Below are 13,168 nucleotides of genomic sequence, written 5' to 3'. Positions count from 1 at the left end.
AATTGTGCGATGGATGGATGCATACTTTATAGTACTGCAATGCAGTAATCTAAATAGACTTCCTGTAACAATTTTTAACTGGAATGATGGAGGGCCGCTGTGATCTGAGGCTATAGCAAAACATTGTAATGAACATAACTGCTACATCCTATTCATCATAATGTCATAAATCGCTTTACAATGTCAAGATGTTACAGAAGACTTCATTTCTGTGCTCGTCACAAAAACTAACCTTTACAAAGTTACTAGAGCAAGGATTTCCTCCATGTCAAAATGTCCATAAATTCTGATGTAATGGCAACATGTTGATGCTTTAATGGGTTAATATAGTAATGAAATCCCTTACATTCACAATGTCATAAAAGCTATCACGTATAAAATATAAAATTAAAATTGAAATTATGTAACAAAACATCTTTCCCTTATGGTAACAATGTTTCCAGATAAAATGATCAGCAGATGGTATCACAGATCTTTAATTATAGTTAATATGTTTTTATTTATTATGCTCTGTCCTAAAATAATTAATCGGGGTGTTACGTTGCGCTGGATTAAAAACACATAGTGAAGAGTTTAAAATATATGTTTTTTAGAATACCTGACCAATTAGAGACAATTATGTGTCACTAATCCCCACTCATTTTAGGATTCACGCAATGTGTTCATATGAATTAAATCTGAAATTAAATGTTTTCAGTTGAACTTTTATCAAACAATGGTTTGGTTGTGTTTTTACCAACTTGCTATTATGTAATTTCATTGCCATTTTCAGAATGAAAGGCTAAATGTTTGGGCATGGAAATTGGCTTTCAAGTCATGGAAAATCATTGGTTGAAAAGAGTGGGAACCCTGTCAGAGCTCTCAGTAGCTGTGTTAAAAATCTCTCCTAAAAAATGAAAAGGCTAAAATATTATCCTTAACATGTGATCGCACCAGCCCTTGTGCTGATGTCATGTAGTTTTCCTGTTAAAAACTTTGAGGTGAATCTCACGAAGCCTGTCAAGAACATGTCCCATTACTGTAATGTGAAAATCTCATTCTCAGTACTGTAATGTAAAATAATAGAATCACTGCACTCTACCAAGTGATTACTTTGGGTGTGACAATCTATAAAGAATTCACTGTCTATATCAAAGAAAAAAATTATCCACTACCTTGTTTTATTTTAATTTATTTTTGTAAGAAAAAAATATTTACTAAAAAAAGAAATAAAATAAGGTAGTGTGGATATTTTTTTCTTTATTACTATAAAGTAGAAAAATATCTATATTATTTTTATTGTAAATTCTTTATATTATGGTATTTGTTGTACTGCCTTTTAGTGTATGCTTATTTAAATAAAAAAATATTCATTCTATTGCAGTATAAATTACTGAACTACAATGAAGATGGTGTTAAAAGGCTTTATTTTCTTTTGGCAAAAAGTGTTTATTTTCTTATTTTTTATTTTTACTTGGGGTTGAAATGTGACCTGGAAATGTTTTAAACAGATATCCTTAAAATGAGGATTAGTCAGAGTAAACTTCCATTGTATTTCAGAGTATTGGTACTACAAATAATGGGAAGTTCTCATATGTCAGTGTCATTGAATAAGTCAACAAATATCAAACCTCTTTAAATGCACTGACATTCATGATGAAGATTGACAGATCATTGAGATACAGCTGTGATTTCTATGGGAACTAGTTCCATGAAGGCAGTGACATAATAAAAGGCCAGCTCTGAGAGGCAGTGATTTCATAAAGTAAAGTTTGACAGTCATTTTGTGACCACACAATGCAGCCTATCCTCATGTGTTGGCTCATAGACACACTGAACCAGCAAGTTTAACCAGTTTCGTCTTTACTCAGGTTTCCGTAAATGATTGTTGTTTTAGATCTTCCTGCAGTACTTCCCATTTCTTTCATAATCAACAGTAGAATATCAAAACATTGGCCCAGTTTGTTTTTACTAATGACATTTGACCATTTTAAATTGGTGTCTAACTAACACTTCCTTTTTGCAATTTAAAAATCTCAAGAGTGGCCCCTTGGCTTTAGTTTACATTATTGTAATTATGTTAATAAAACAGTTAATATAAAAATAGATTTCCATTGGGGAAAACCCCAGACCACTGGTATTACTATTTATGCTTAATTCTATTTGGTTTCTGTCTTGGTGGTCACTATTGGTCATGTTATTTCAAAAATATTAGTTGATTTCTTAAATGGCATGTAGAAATATTCTTGGAGTCTCGATGTACTTGGAACAGGCCAGTATATTCTATATATAAAGAATATGGCCACAACAAATCACAGATGTCTTTCTGTTTGGGTGGTTTATTAGTTTATAGCCCCCTTCACACATACAGCCATTTCCAGAAAATGTACTGCAATTTTCAGTTTGGAGGTGATGTGTGAATACGACCCTTTTGCAAATACTGGCAAAATTTGCTCTGGCAGTTTCCCTAAATGAGAAGTTGTATCATTACCTAATAATTTCCATATTGATGGTATGTGTAAACAGAGTCATAAGATTATCGGTTTCAGTTCATACAAGGTCAGGACACGCTGATGTTAAGTTCTGATGGAGATTACGTAATTACTCCGTGCTGTGACACCGGTGAATCGGAAGTAAGAAAAATGTCAACAAATTGGTCAGATAGTGAAACTAGAGTGCTTCTCTTCATCTGAGCGAAGGAAGAAAATTGCCAACAGCTTAAATGAATTCCAGTACCTATGATAAAATCACCTGCCTCCTTTGGGAACACGCAGACCTCTTTGTAGCAATAAACGTACAACTGCTTTTCGTCCACTATTAGAATCTCCTTTGTATTCTAGTGACAGCATTTTGTTCTCTGTAGTTCATTGGTCTTATTTGAAGTCGTCACATACGCTGTCGTTGAGTTTCGAGCAACTGCATAAATGTAAACATTTGCCAAAAAATGTTAAACATCATTAACATTATCAACTGCATACGTTCAGATACAAAATAATACCCCGTCATGTTTTAAAACAAGAATCAGAATCAGAATCAGCTTTATTGCCAAGTATGCTTGCACATACAAGGAATTTGTCTTGGTGACAGAAGCTTCCAGTGCACAACAATACAAAACAGCCTACTTTTCCAGCACAGCCTTGTAGATGTCATTTCTGGCAAACAACGTCACAGAGTTTAACGGCATTTGGTGCTGATGTGTGAATGCTACTAGCAAAACGGAAAAGATGGAAAGTCGTTGCATATGTGAATAGCACATATGGTACATTTACCAGTAAAGGCAACCCAAAGATTTTCCTGTAATTTACCTGGTTGCATGTGTGGCAGGGGCTAATGCCATAGGGCACCTGAAGGTTGAGTAGAGTATTGCATTTAAAGCAAGCAAAACAGAGATGGAGTATAGAGGGAGGGAGGGTGGATCAGAGAGGGATAGATTAAATATAATTGCGTTTGTGGTATTTCAGAGATTATGCATTGATGACTAATTTGCTTGCAAAGTTTTTGCAGAGGTATAAACCAGCATAGACTAATTGTGTTTTGAAAAATTACTTGACATCATGATTAATAAGTGCAGAAGAGGTCATTTTCTTGAGGATTTAATAAATGAATCTGGCAAGATTGAATATGTGATTGTCGAGTCACATGATTGTTGATTAGGTTTCTCTCCACTCATAGTCCTAAAAAGATCAGATTAGATTGTTTATCCCCTCCAGATGAGTAAAGAATTTACATTCAGTAAAAAAAAGACTGTTGTTTCTCTTCTTTCTGATTTCATTAGTCATTTTAGTGTAGGAGAAAAATTCCGGAAAAGACGCTTTGTGACAGAATCACTATGGATTACTATTGGTTTTGTGATGCTATGCAGCTGAGTGCAATGAAAACATTCATGTCAGCTTGACGGCTTGTCCATTCTTCAGTAAAAGAAGAAGCTCATCGGTCACGTGACGAGAACACAAGACCCTGCCCCAGCGACAGAACTATCTTTTTCAAGCAAGCCTGATGTGCTTTTTCAGTTTTTGAAGCCATTAAAGGAACTTTACTTTTGAAACTGAGTACTTTAACATTCAAAAATTGGCCCCCATTCACTTCCATTGTAAGTGCCTCACTGTAACCAAAAGTTTTCTTTTTTTTTTTTTTTTTTTTTTTTTAAAGAAAAGGAGGGATGAGTCAAAATACAATTTGTGTTAATCAACATTATGCCACAAATGCTGTCGATTGAGCTTAACTTGTATTGAACCCGGAACATTCCTTTAACTCAACAGGGAGTCCTGATGGTCAAGTGATTAACAACCTCCCGCTGGCAGACACTAATTCACGATTCGCCTCCCTTTGCCTGGCCTGTGATTATGTAAATGAAGCTCACCTGAAAATCACAAGAAAAATCTGCTAGAGTGGTGCGTGCTTTAGGCTAATGTAGATCCTTTTCAAGGGAAACTGTGTCCTCTTAGCATGTGCCAATTGATCTACAGGCTGTTGGATATTAACAAACAGTATTTTGCTTTTTATGTATTATTCCCACAATTTCTGAACAAACTCTTTCACACAACTATACAAATTATAGATTGCTATACCAATACCATAGTTGAAAGCACTTTAATATTGATCCATGCTCAAATTCAGGGACATTTTAGGGATGGGATTGGGAAGCTTTTATGTAACAATGAGGTGATCTAATCAAAATTCCTTTTCTTTACAAGAAAAAGATCTGAATTAGACAAAAAATGTAGGATTTACCCTACTGCGTGGATGCCAGGTAATGGGATTACCAGGTAATTGTATCCTATCAGTCCTCATTTTCTGTTCACCCATGTTAGCAATTTCAAACCACATATCACTCATGTACCTTTATCTATAGCAGACATGACCTAATAAAGCCAGTTTGTAAAACCCTTGTAAATTATGTCAAAAGAGACCTTGACCTACTTGGTCCTATATTGATTATTCTGTACAGATGAGGAAAGACTGATTTTGTAAATTGAAAGCTGTGTATTCAGGTTTGCATTTGTGTATGTGTGTGTACATATGAAAATTAGGCAATGGATTGCAGTCTGGCTTGTAATATAAATATGTCGACTTTTGCAATGTCACCCCAGCAACCTGGACTGTTTTACATACATTGGCATTTCGTAGCACATAGTCAGGTGACAGGCAACCTAAATGTTTACAAGGGCCTTGTGTTTCACTCTGGTTTAGGATTTCAGTAGCTCAATCACAACAGGGGAAGCTGGGTAGGATAAAGATCAAGTGTGACCCATGGGAAAGCCCCACCCTGTCCATGAGTAAAGGGGTCTCCTGATTAGGACTGAGCTATCTGGAAAGAGAAATTCCATTATCCGTGGTCTTTCCTTTCTTACCTGAAGATAGGGAGGTTTTTTTTAGCACTCCTATCAATCAAATTTTTTTGTAAGCACTTATTGCAATTTTCTCTCTTTGTAAACAGTTATTGCAGCTTTCCTCCCTTTGGACAGCTCATACTTTTATGTTTGAGAATTGAGATCATTACATGAAAGAGCATCATGGCCCCCAATCAATCACTAATTGTCACTAATCTTTTTAGCACATCTATTTATTTAGACAAATTAAAAGTCTGTTTATGTTGTGTAGACCAGGGCTCTTCAACTACTTTCTTGCAGGGGCCATATTATCCAGATGAAAACTTGGTGGGGGCCAAATGTTTTTCCGAATTGATCTTAGCTAGCACTTTCATCGCAAATAGTTAAAAAACACCCTTAATACTGTGTGTGTATATTTATATTAAATAGTCACAGGGTATATTGTGTTATAAATTAATTATAAATTAAAGTGAAGATTTAGAGCAAAAAAATGACTTAAAAATTGGTCTGTTTCTCACCCACACCTATTATATTGCTTCTGAAGATATGGATTTAACCACTGGAGTCATATGGGTTACTTCTATGTTTCCTTTATGTACTTGTTGGTGCTACAAAGATCTGATTACCGTTCACTTGCATTGAATGGAACTACAGAACTGAGATATTCTTCTAAAAATCTTTGTTTGTGTTCTGCTAAAGAAAGAAAGTCATACACATCTGGGATGGTGTGAGGGTGAGTAAATGATTGAATTTAAATATTTCGGTGAACTATCCATTTAATTCCTATGAAATTATGGGATAGTAAAGCGTCCTGTGGATGTGCACTTCTTGCCAGATGGGTATTTCTTGCCTTCTGTTTTATGAATACTAAGGATTTGGACACTCATTAAGCATACTCCTTTTGGCATACTATATAATAGGGAAGCATGCATATTCGAACATGGTGACTGACTACCAATCAGTTATTTCCTCAGCACACCCATTATTTCCACCAATTTATCATGGCAGGGCTGTATCAATCATTATTTTGACCATACACACACATTCTATCTACCCCCACATACTCACACTTTCTAGTACTATTCAAAGACTTTGAAATGTCAAATGCCTTTAGATGAACCCATCATTTCATTATATTTAGAATACATTTCCGATAGCTTTAAGTCCAGTTCATTTGTTTGTTTACTCTCTTGGTTGATAAGGGTTCTGATGTCCTCTGGAGCACATGTGTCCTGACTCCGCCCACTGTCCCAGTCTCTGCCTCTATTTACTTCTGGAGTAGATAGATACACCATAGATCTGAACTGATGAGTTTCTGTGCGAGGAAGTTTACATAAAATAACACTAGCATTTGCCAGCATGTGTATATTCATTACATTATTTTTAACAATGATTAACTGCTTGGGAAACCTGGGAAAGCTCTAAAGAGAGATATAATACTCCTGTCCAACATAAGGATGACTTTAGGCAGTGTGGCGACTGCTGTAAATCCTTCTCCGGACTGCATATGTGCACATGAGAGAATACAGTTACTACTGCAAAGTGGCTACATCTACCAGGAGAATATCAACCCATTGTAAGTTTGAAAAGGATCGGCATTCCTTCTTATTATTTGTGTTTTTACAGTGATTGTGTTTTTACATGAATGTATGCATGTGCAATTGTGTCATTTCAAATTTAATCTGCAAGCACGTCAACAATTATGTGCGTCGATGACGTCACAACCACATACCTGAGCTGGAATGTTTACAGATAAAAAAATACTCCTTATTAATTTATATAGATAACTTCTATTAAGTGGAAAGACCCTAAATTTGCCTTATTTTAGTCTTTAACCCTTTACTTTTATTAAAAATGCATATTATTTCTCTTTTTTTTTTTTCATAAGGTGTATCCGTTTTGTATCTAAAATCAGATGTACATCCTGTCATATTTTTATTTGCAACCATGCGGATATGTGTAATTGTTACTAATTGTTACTATACTACACTACCACTGTTATATTGTAGATGAAAAATGAGAGAATGCAACATTTATTCATAACGTTAAATCATTATGTGGATTGTACCCTCTTTCTGTCTTTCTTGCTTTCTCAGTGTGTCTCCTTTCTATCACACACACTCAGGCAGTCCAAAGTCCAGTTCTTTTGCTTTCTGATTGAACTTTTTATCACTGTGGTGACTGATAGTGTTGCTTCCTGTAAAGAAGGATGCTTAGCTTATTTAAGGAAGTAAACACACTATGCAAATGCTTTGTCGATTCAAAATCCAATAAAATTTGCAGCGGGAGCTGTTTTGTTAGAACTACTCAAAGTAGCAAAAGCAAATTGTTGGGCACCAGACAGGTTAAAACTATAAACCTGGTGTTGATGTCCCATCCTGTAGAGATTAAGGCAGTCAAAACAGAAAGTGTAGTTTTACACCTGCATCACTCCACCACCATGTCCTGGCTTCAGTAAACAGGAAGTCTATGCCACACACGTTTTTATCATTATGCAAAAGCAAAGCATTCATTCCGTTCAAGCATAGTGCAGACCACACAATATCGTTACACTCTGAAAAATGGTACACTATAAAGCAGAATCATCATTTGTAATTAATTTGTTTTTTATTGATTCCTTCAAAACATTTATACAAGAGAAACGCCTAATGTTATCAGAAGAGCTACAGTCCCAAATAATCCCCACCTGATCTGTATGTATAAGAGATGTCATAACTTTACTTATTTTTACATCTAGCTGGATCAGGGAAATTGGACGGTAACTTTTACACTCGCTTAGATCTTTGTCCTTTTTAATAATCAGACTGATCCGGGCTTGTGTCATGGTTGGCTTTCCATTCTTTAATGATTCCGTATAAATTTTTAACAAAAGTGAGGCCAGTTCTGTAGCATAAGATCTAAAAAATTCAGTGGCAAAGCCATCTGGCATCCGAGACTTGCCTGTAGGCAAGGCCTTAATTACCTCGTCAAGCTCCTCCAAGTTTATCTCGGAATCAAGAGAATTTTTTTGCAGTGTCATCAGCTTAGGGAGTTCTAATGGTTCCACAAAATTTCTAATATCTTCATCAGTAGATGAAGATGAGGAACTATAAAGATCAAGATAGAATTCTTTAAAAGCATTATTAATATCAATGGCTGTGGTAAATATTTCACCACCAGCAGATGAGTAGAAAAAGGCTCTCTCTGCTTTATATATCTAGCCAAAAGCTTCCCTGCTTTGTCCTCCGACTCATAGTAATATATCTGTATTTCAATTGTGTCAAAATTATCTGAGGCCATCAGACTACATTCGACGCTTCAGCTCTGCCTCGACACTTTTAACATTCCCTTCCAACTCCACGAGTTCTCGTGCTATGGATTTTTTGATGAATGAGGCCCCTAAGAACCTCCTTAAGTGCCTCCCAAGCCACGCCCACAGAGGATACTGAGGACCAGTTGGTCTCCATATAGGCATTGATTTCAGCCTTTAACATTTTAACATTGTTTCTTGCCTTCCTTGAATCGATCACGTTTCTCTCTTGTCGAATTCACAACATCTGGAGACAATAAAATGCTTCGGTTCTTCCAAGAATGTCTTCTTTTATTCTTTGCCTCGGGTAACACGAGATCTTTTTCGGATGATCTCAGAAATTTGACCAGAATTGATCGGGACCTGTTTACCTCAGCAGATCTACGAACTGGGACTCTGTGAGCTCGCTCAATTTCCATCTTATGGCCTGTTATGTCGAGCAGACCCAGGAAGAGCTTGTCTAGGAACTTCACCATATCTCTGCCTTCCTCATGCTCAGGAATTCCAACAATTCGAACGTTGTTTCACTGATTACAATTCTCAAGGTTTTCCAGCTTTTCCCAAACGCACTGCAAATCTGCTTTGGTCACTAGCGGATTAGCAGCTAATTCCCTCTCCGATGACTCCAGATAATCAATCCGTTTCTCGATGTCCCCAATTCTTGTAACCAACTCCTCAATCACCGTATCGATCAGTTGTATTACAGCCAGACCGTCCAGGTCCACTATGACTTTCACCAACATTACAGATATGTTGGACAGCTGCCGTTGAATTTCTCCCACCGCACCATCCAAACTGAGCCCATGGTCTGCAGCCTTGTCTGAGGTATCAGCTTGAGCACATAAGTGTCTCCAGAGCCTGAGGATTTTGAATTCTTAGACATGTTGACTTCCTAGAACAGTTATGTAGCAGGGTGTATCGAATCTCACCGGTTTATGACATAAAAAGAATTAAAAACTAACAAAGTGCTCAGAGCTCGACGTTCACGTGTCTGACCCCCGCACGGTGCCACGCGACTCAAGCAGAAGCATCATTACAATGGAGCATTGTTTTGCATGCTGGTGCTATGCATACACAGATTAGGATAGCATCCTTGCATAGTGTTATCTACACTTAGATATCTTTGAAGACAGACAGTGCTTGAAAACAGAAACAATGCAAGAGAGTTCCAAGAGACATGTAGATTCATTAAAGGAATGCTCCATGTTCAATACATGTTGAGCTCGATCGACAGAACGTGTGCCATGCTATCAATTGCCACAGACAATAATTTGAACTCCTCCTTCAGTTTTTGAAAACAAACTAAAATCATGTTTACAGTAATACACTTCCCATGGAAGTCGACGGAGCAAGGCAGTCTGGAGGGTTTAAAAGCAGAAGTGTGAAGCTCATATTTCCAGTAAAGTGCTTATTTAAAAATGTCCATACAAAAATGAGTATGATTTGAGCTTAAAGTTGTCTCTACGACCCTGTTAGTGGTGGGACTTCTGTTTTAGGCTGACTTCTGGTTATGTGATAAGATCCACCCCCAGGAATTGTCATTTCTCTGTATAACAATCTCTTTCTAGTGTTTTTACACGTATCATGCGAAAGTTACAGTGTTTACTGGCTTTGCATATTAATGACAGGAATTAAAATATTGGATAGTGCTATAACATTTTATAGTCTGATTATATTTTAGCGATGTTTAATGTAGTATTCATAGATATTACAGGTCGAATCGACAAACAACTTTTATTGAAACTGGAACATTTCTTAAAATCTGCAGACTGTGTTGGTTGATTAAGTCAGCAGATAAAAACCTGATGATGTCAATGTCAGATTCAACATTGATGAAGTGTATGGTTCACCAGTACACATGTCATCTCATCTTTCTATCTTCCTCCACCCTCTTCCTGCTGTTTTACATAAACCATTGCTTAACTGAAAACATCTGTGTTTGTATTTCTGTGTCCAGTGCGAGGAGATTCAAGTGTGGTTAGACAGTTCCTGACCCGTGTCAATTTGATGTTTATAATGGGTTTATTTGTGTGCAACTCTGAATGTTTTTGGGCAGTAGCTCTGTGTTTGGAGCATGTTTCAAGAGTTCGTCATTTACTGTGGTGGACATTCTGGCAATTGTTTTCACAATTTAAAGATTGTTTTTCCCAGAGTATCAAGACTTGAAGGAATTTTGGGAATTGACATGGAATGAGGGAGCTGTTGAGTGGAATGCACCTCTTATCTATTAGCCTAAACATTTTGTATGGGGAAACCACATGACCACAAATAAATGGTTGTTTTTATTTCATGCCTTTCGGTGGCCACAATCAGAATCATAAAACCAGGACTTAGAGCTTTAAATAGCTTTTAGCCTTTTTATAGATTACTTTATAGTAGTTATAAAAAAGAAAACATTGCCGGTTCATGATCAACAACAGAACCTTGAATAGATGCAAGAGACTTTGCACATACACGCACTCAGTCACATGTACACCCTCCCACAATAATTCATTCTCACGCTTTTAAGTCGTACTTCAAAAACACGCTCATAAAAAGACATATGGTTTTGCACATGATTCAGAACAGCAGGCACACACACAGGGTAAATGAATCCGTGCCTCTCTCACTTCTCTGGTCCTTCTGCTATTCATACTCGCCTCTCGTTTAACAGTGTGCATAATTTTAATGTCATTGATTTGAAGGGGATACGTTGCATAGGATTATTCAAAGAATAGAAACGCACACAGATCCCATAGCTGTCGCAGTGATGGGGAAACAGGGCCACATTGGAACAGAGTGTTCTTGTTTGCATCCTGCACAGAGTTGTCAGTGTGTGAGCTAATGCTCCTAAAAAGGAATCCTTCCATATTCCCAGTGTCTCAAGTTCCGCTCGGGATGTAAAACACATTGGAATGCATTGAAAAGTCCTCTCACATGATAGACATAGTTAGTCTGATTGTATTTTTCTGGCTTAATGAAAGATCATTTGCTTTCTCATTGCAAGGAAGTACAAATTAAGATAATTATCTTTCTTGCTCTGTCTAATGTGCTTTATTGACATGTAACAATCATATTAGTGGTGCTTGCTAAGGTAAACATCACTATTACTATTATTCATTTTAGAGTTAGGGATATTAACATACCCCCTAGCGCATAACTCGTTCCACACGTTCCATCAAATCATGTGGCTTGTTGAGAAATGTGCTAAATGTACACATTTACTTTTCTACATTACTGTATTATGCATTATTGCATTTTCAAAGCTTACACTTAACGATTTTTGCCTGGCAGACGATAAAATAAGCAAAAAAATCACTTTGACTTACATTGAAGGAGGGTCATATCTAGAGACCAGAATATCATAGAGACTTGGAGGTGGGCTCTTTTGACTTGGTCACCACCCAGAACACCCACCTAGCAACACCTTAGCAACTTAATAGCCATGAACACCCCAGTATTGTGGTGGCAAATTTTGCACAAACTAAGCACCACACTTGAACAAAATATAAAAAAACTAGTTGTTCAATTGAATTTCCAAAATGTTTACAGTTTTTTTTTTAATGTTTTTTATTAAAATAGTGCAAAACAAACAAGTGTAATGTAAATAGATTAAAGGAAGAAACTAGAGGTCTACTGATTGTGAATTTTGCCGATACCGATAACTAAGGTGATGGGAAACATTGATAACCGGTTAATCAGCAGATTGTTTTTATTTATAGAATGGTTAAAAAAATCTTAGTCTTTCCAGCACAAACATGAGTTAACAAGAGTCTTAAATGAATGGGTGAAGTTTGTTTTGCAACCAAAATCCCAATACTAAGCAGGAAAAAAGTAAGAGATTTGGTGCATAATATGGCACTTTTACTATAAATTAGCCCAAAACACATCGTGGACTCATATTTTGAAATGGAGACCTGGTGCTCTATATGTAAGTAATTACCAAATGAAGCTTTTTATAGCCCATATACTGTATTCAGCAGATGAAAAGTTTCATCAGATAAGGTTTAATGAGGAATAATGTTAATTATTATTCACATGAGATAAAGTTGTAGAGACTATGTATGTGCTGATGGGACAAGTTTCTGTATAATCATTTTTTTTTTTTTTTGCATGCTCACACTTCAGTTTAGAGCACTTGATTGTATATTCAAAATAGCAAAATATGCATTGAAGTGAAAATAAAAATATGGGAGAATATTGTCAATGATGAAAGATTTATATTCAGCAAATTCCCACGATGTTTGAGTGATTGTTTTTATTTCACCTCTAGAGTCCGCTTTTATACTGTGGAACCAAGATGTTCTAACTGTAGAATCCACCAGGATCGGCATAGATTCTTTTTAGATAAACAATTGTTCCAAATTCAGTAAAACCGATATATTAGTCTACCTCTAGAAGAAACTAATGCAATATGCAAAATATATATTCATATTCAAACTCTTTCTCTCCCCTCCATAGCATCAGTGAGAGCTTCCTAACAGTAAAAGGTGCCGCCCTTTTCCTTCCACGTGGAAATGGCTCCACTTCTTGCTCCACAAGAATCACAGGACAGCGCAGTAAACATGCAGGTAAGGACACCAATTAGAAG

General features: G+C 36.5%; 1 protein-coding gene across 1 annotated transcript in view; it reads left to right on the top strand.

Moving 5' to 3' along the window:
• The window catches only part of LOC127431349 (protein phosphatase Slingshot homolog 2-like), a 43,103-nt gene that overhangs the window by 11,312 nt on the left and 18,623 nt on the right, over positions 1-13,168 (top strand). Inside the window, exon 3 of the mRNA XM_051681766.1 lies at positions 13,039-13,148. Coding sequence (XP_051537726.1) covers positions 13,039-13,148 — 110 coding nt within the window. The remainder of the gene's footprint in view (positions 1-13,038; positions 13,149-13,168) is intronic.

Source organism: Myxocyprinus asiaticus, chromosome 40, assembly GCF_019703515.2.
Source record: "Myxocyprinus asiaticus isolate MX2 ecotype Aquarium Trade chromosome 40, UBuf_Myxa_2, whole genome shotgun sequence".
NCBI lineage: Eukaryota > Metazoa > Chordata > Actinopteri > Cypriniformes > Catostomidae > Myxocyprinus > Myxocyprinus asiaticus.
Note: the sequence above shows the minus strand (reverse complement) of the source record. Positions and strands in the feature narration are given on the sequence as shown.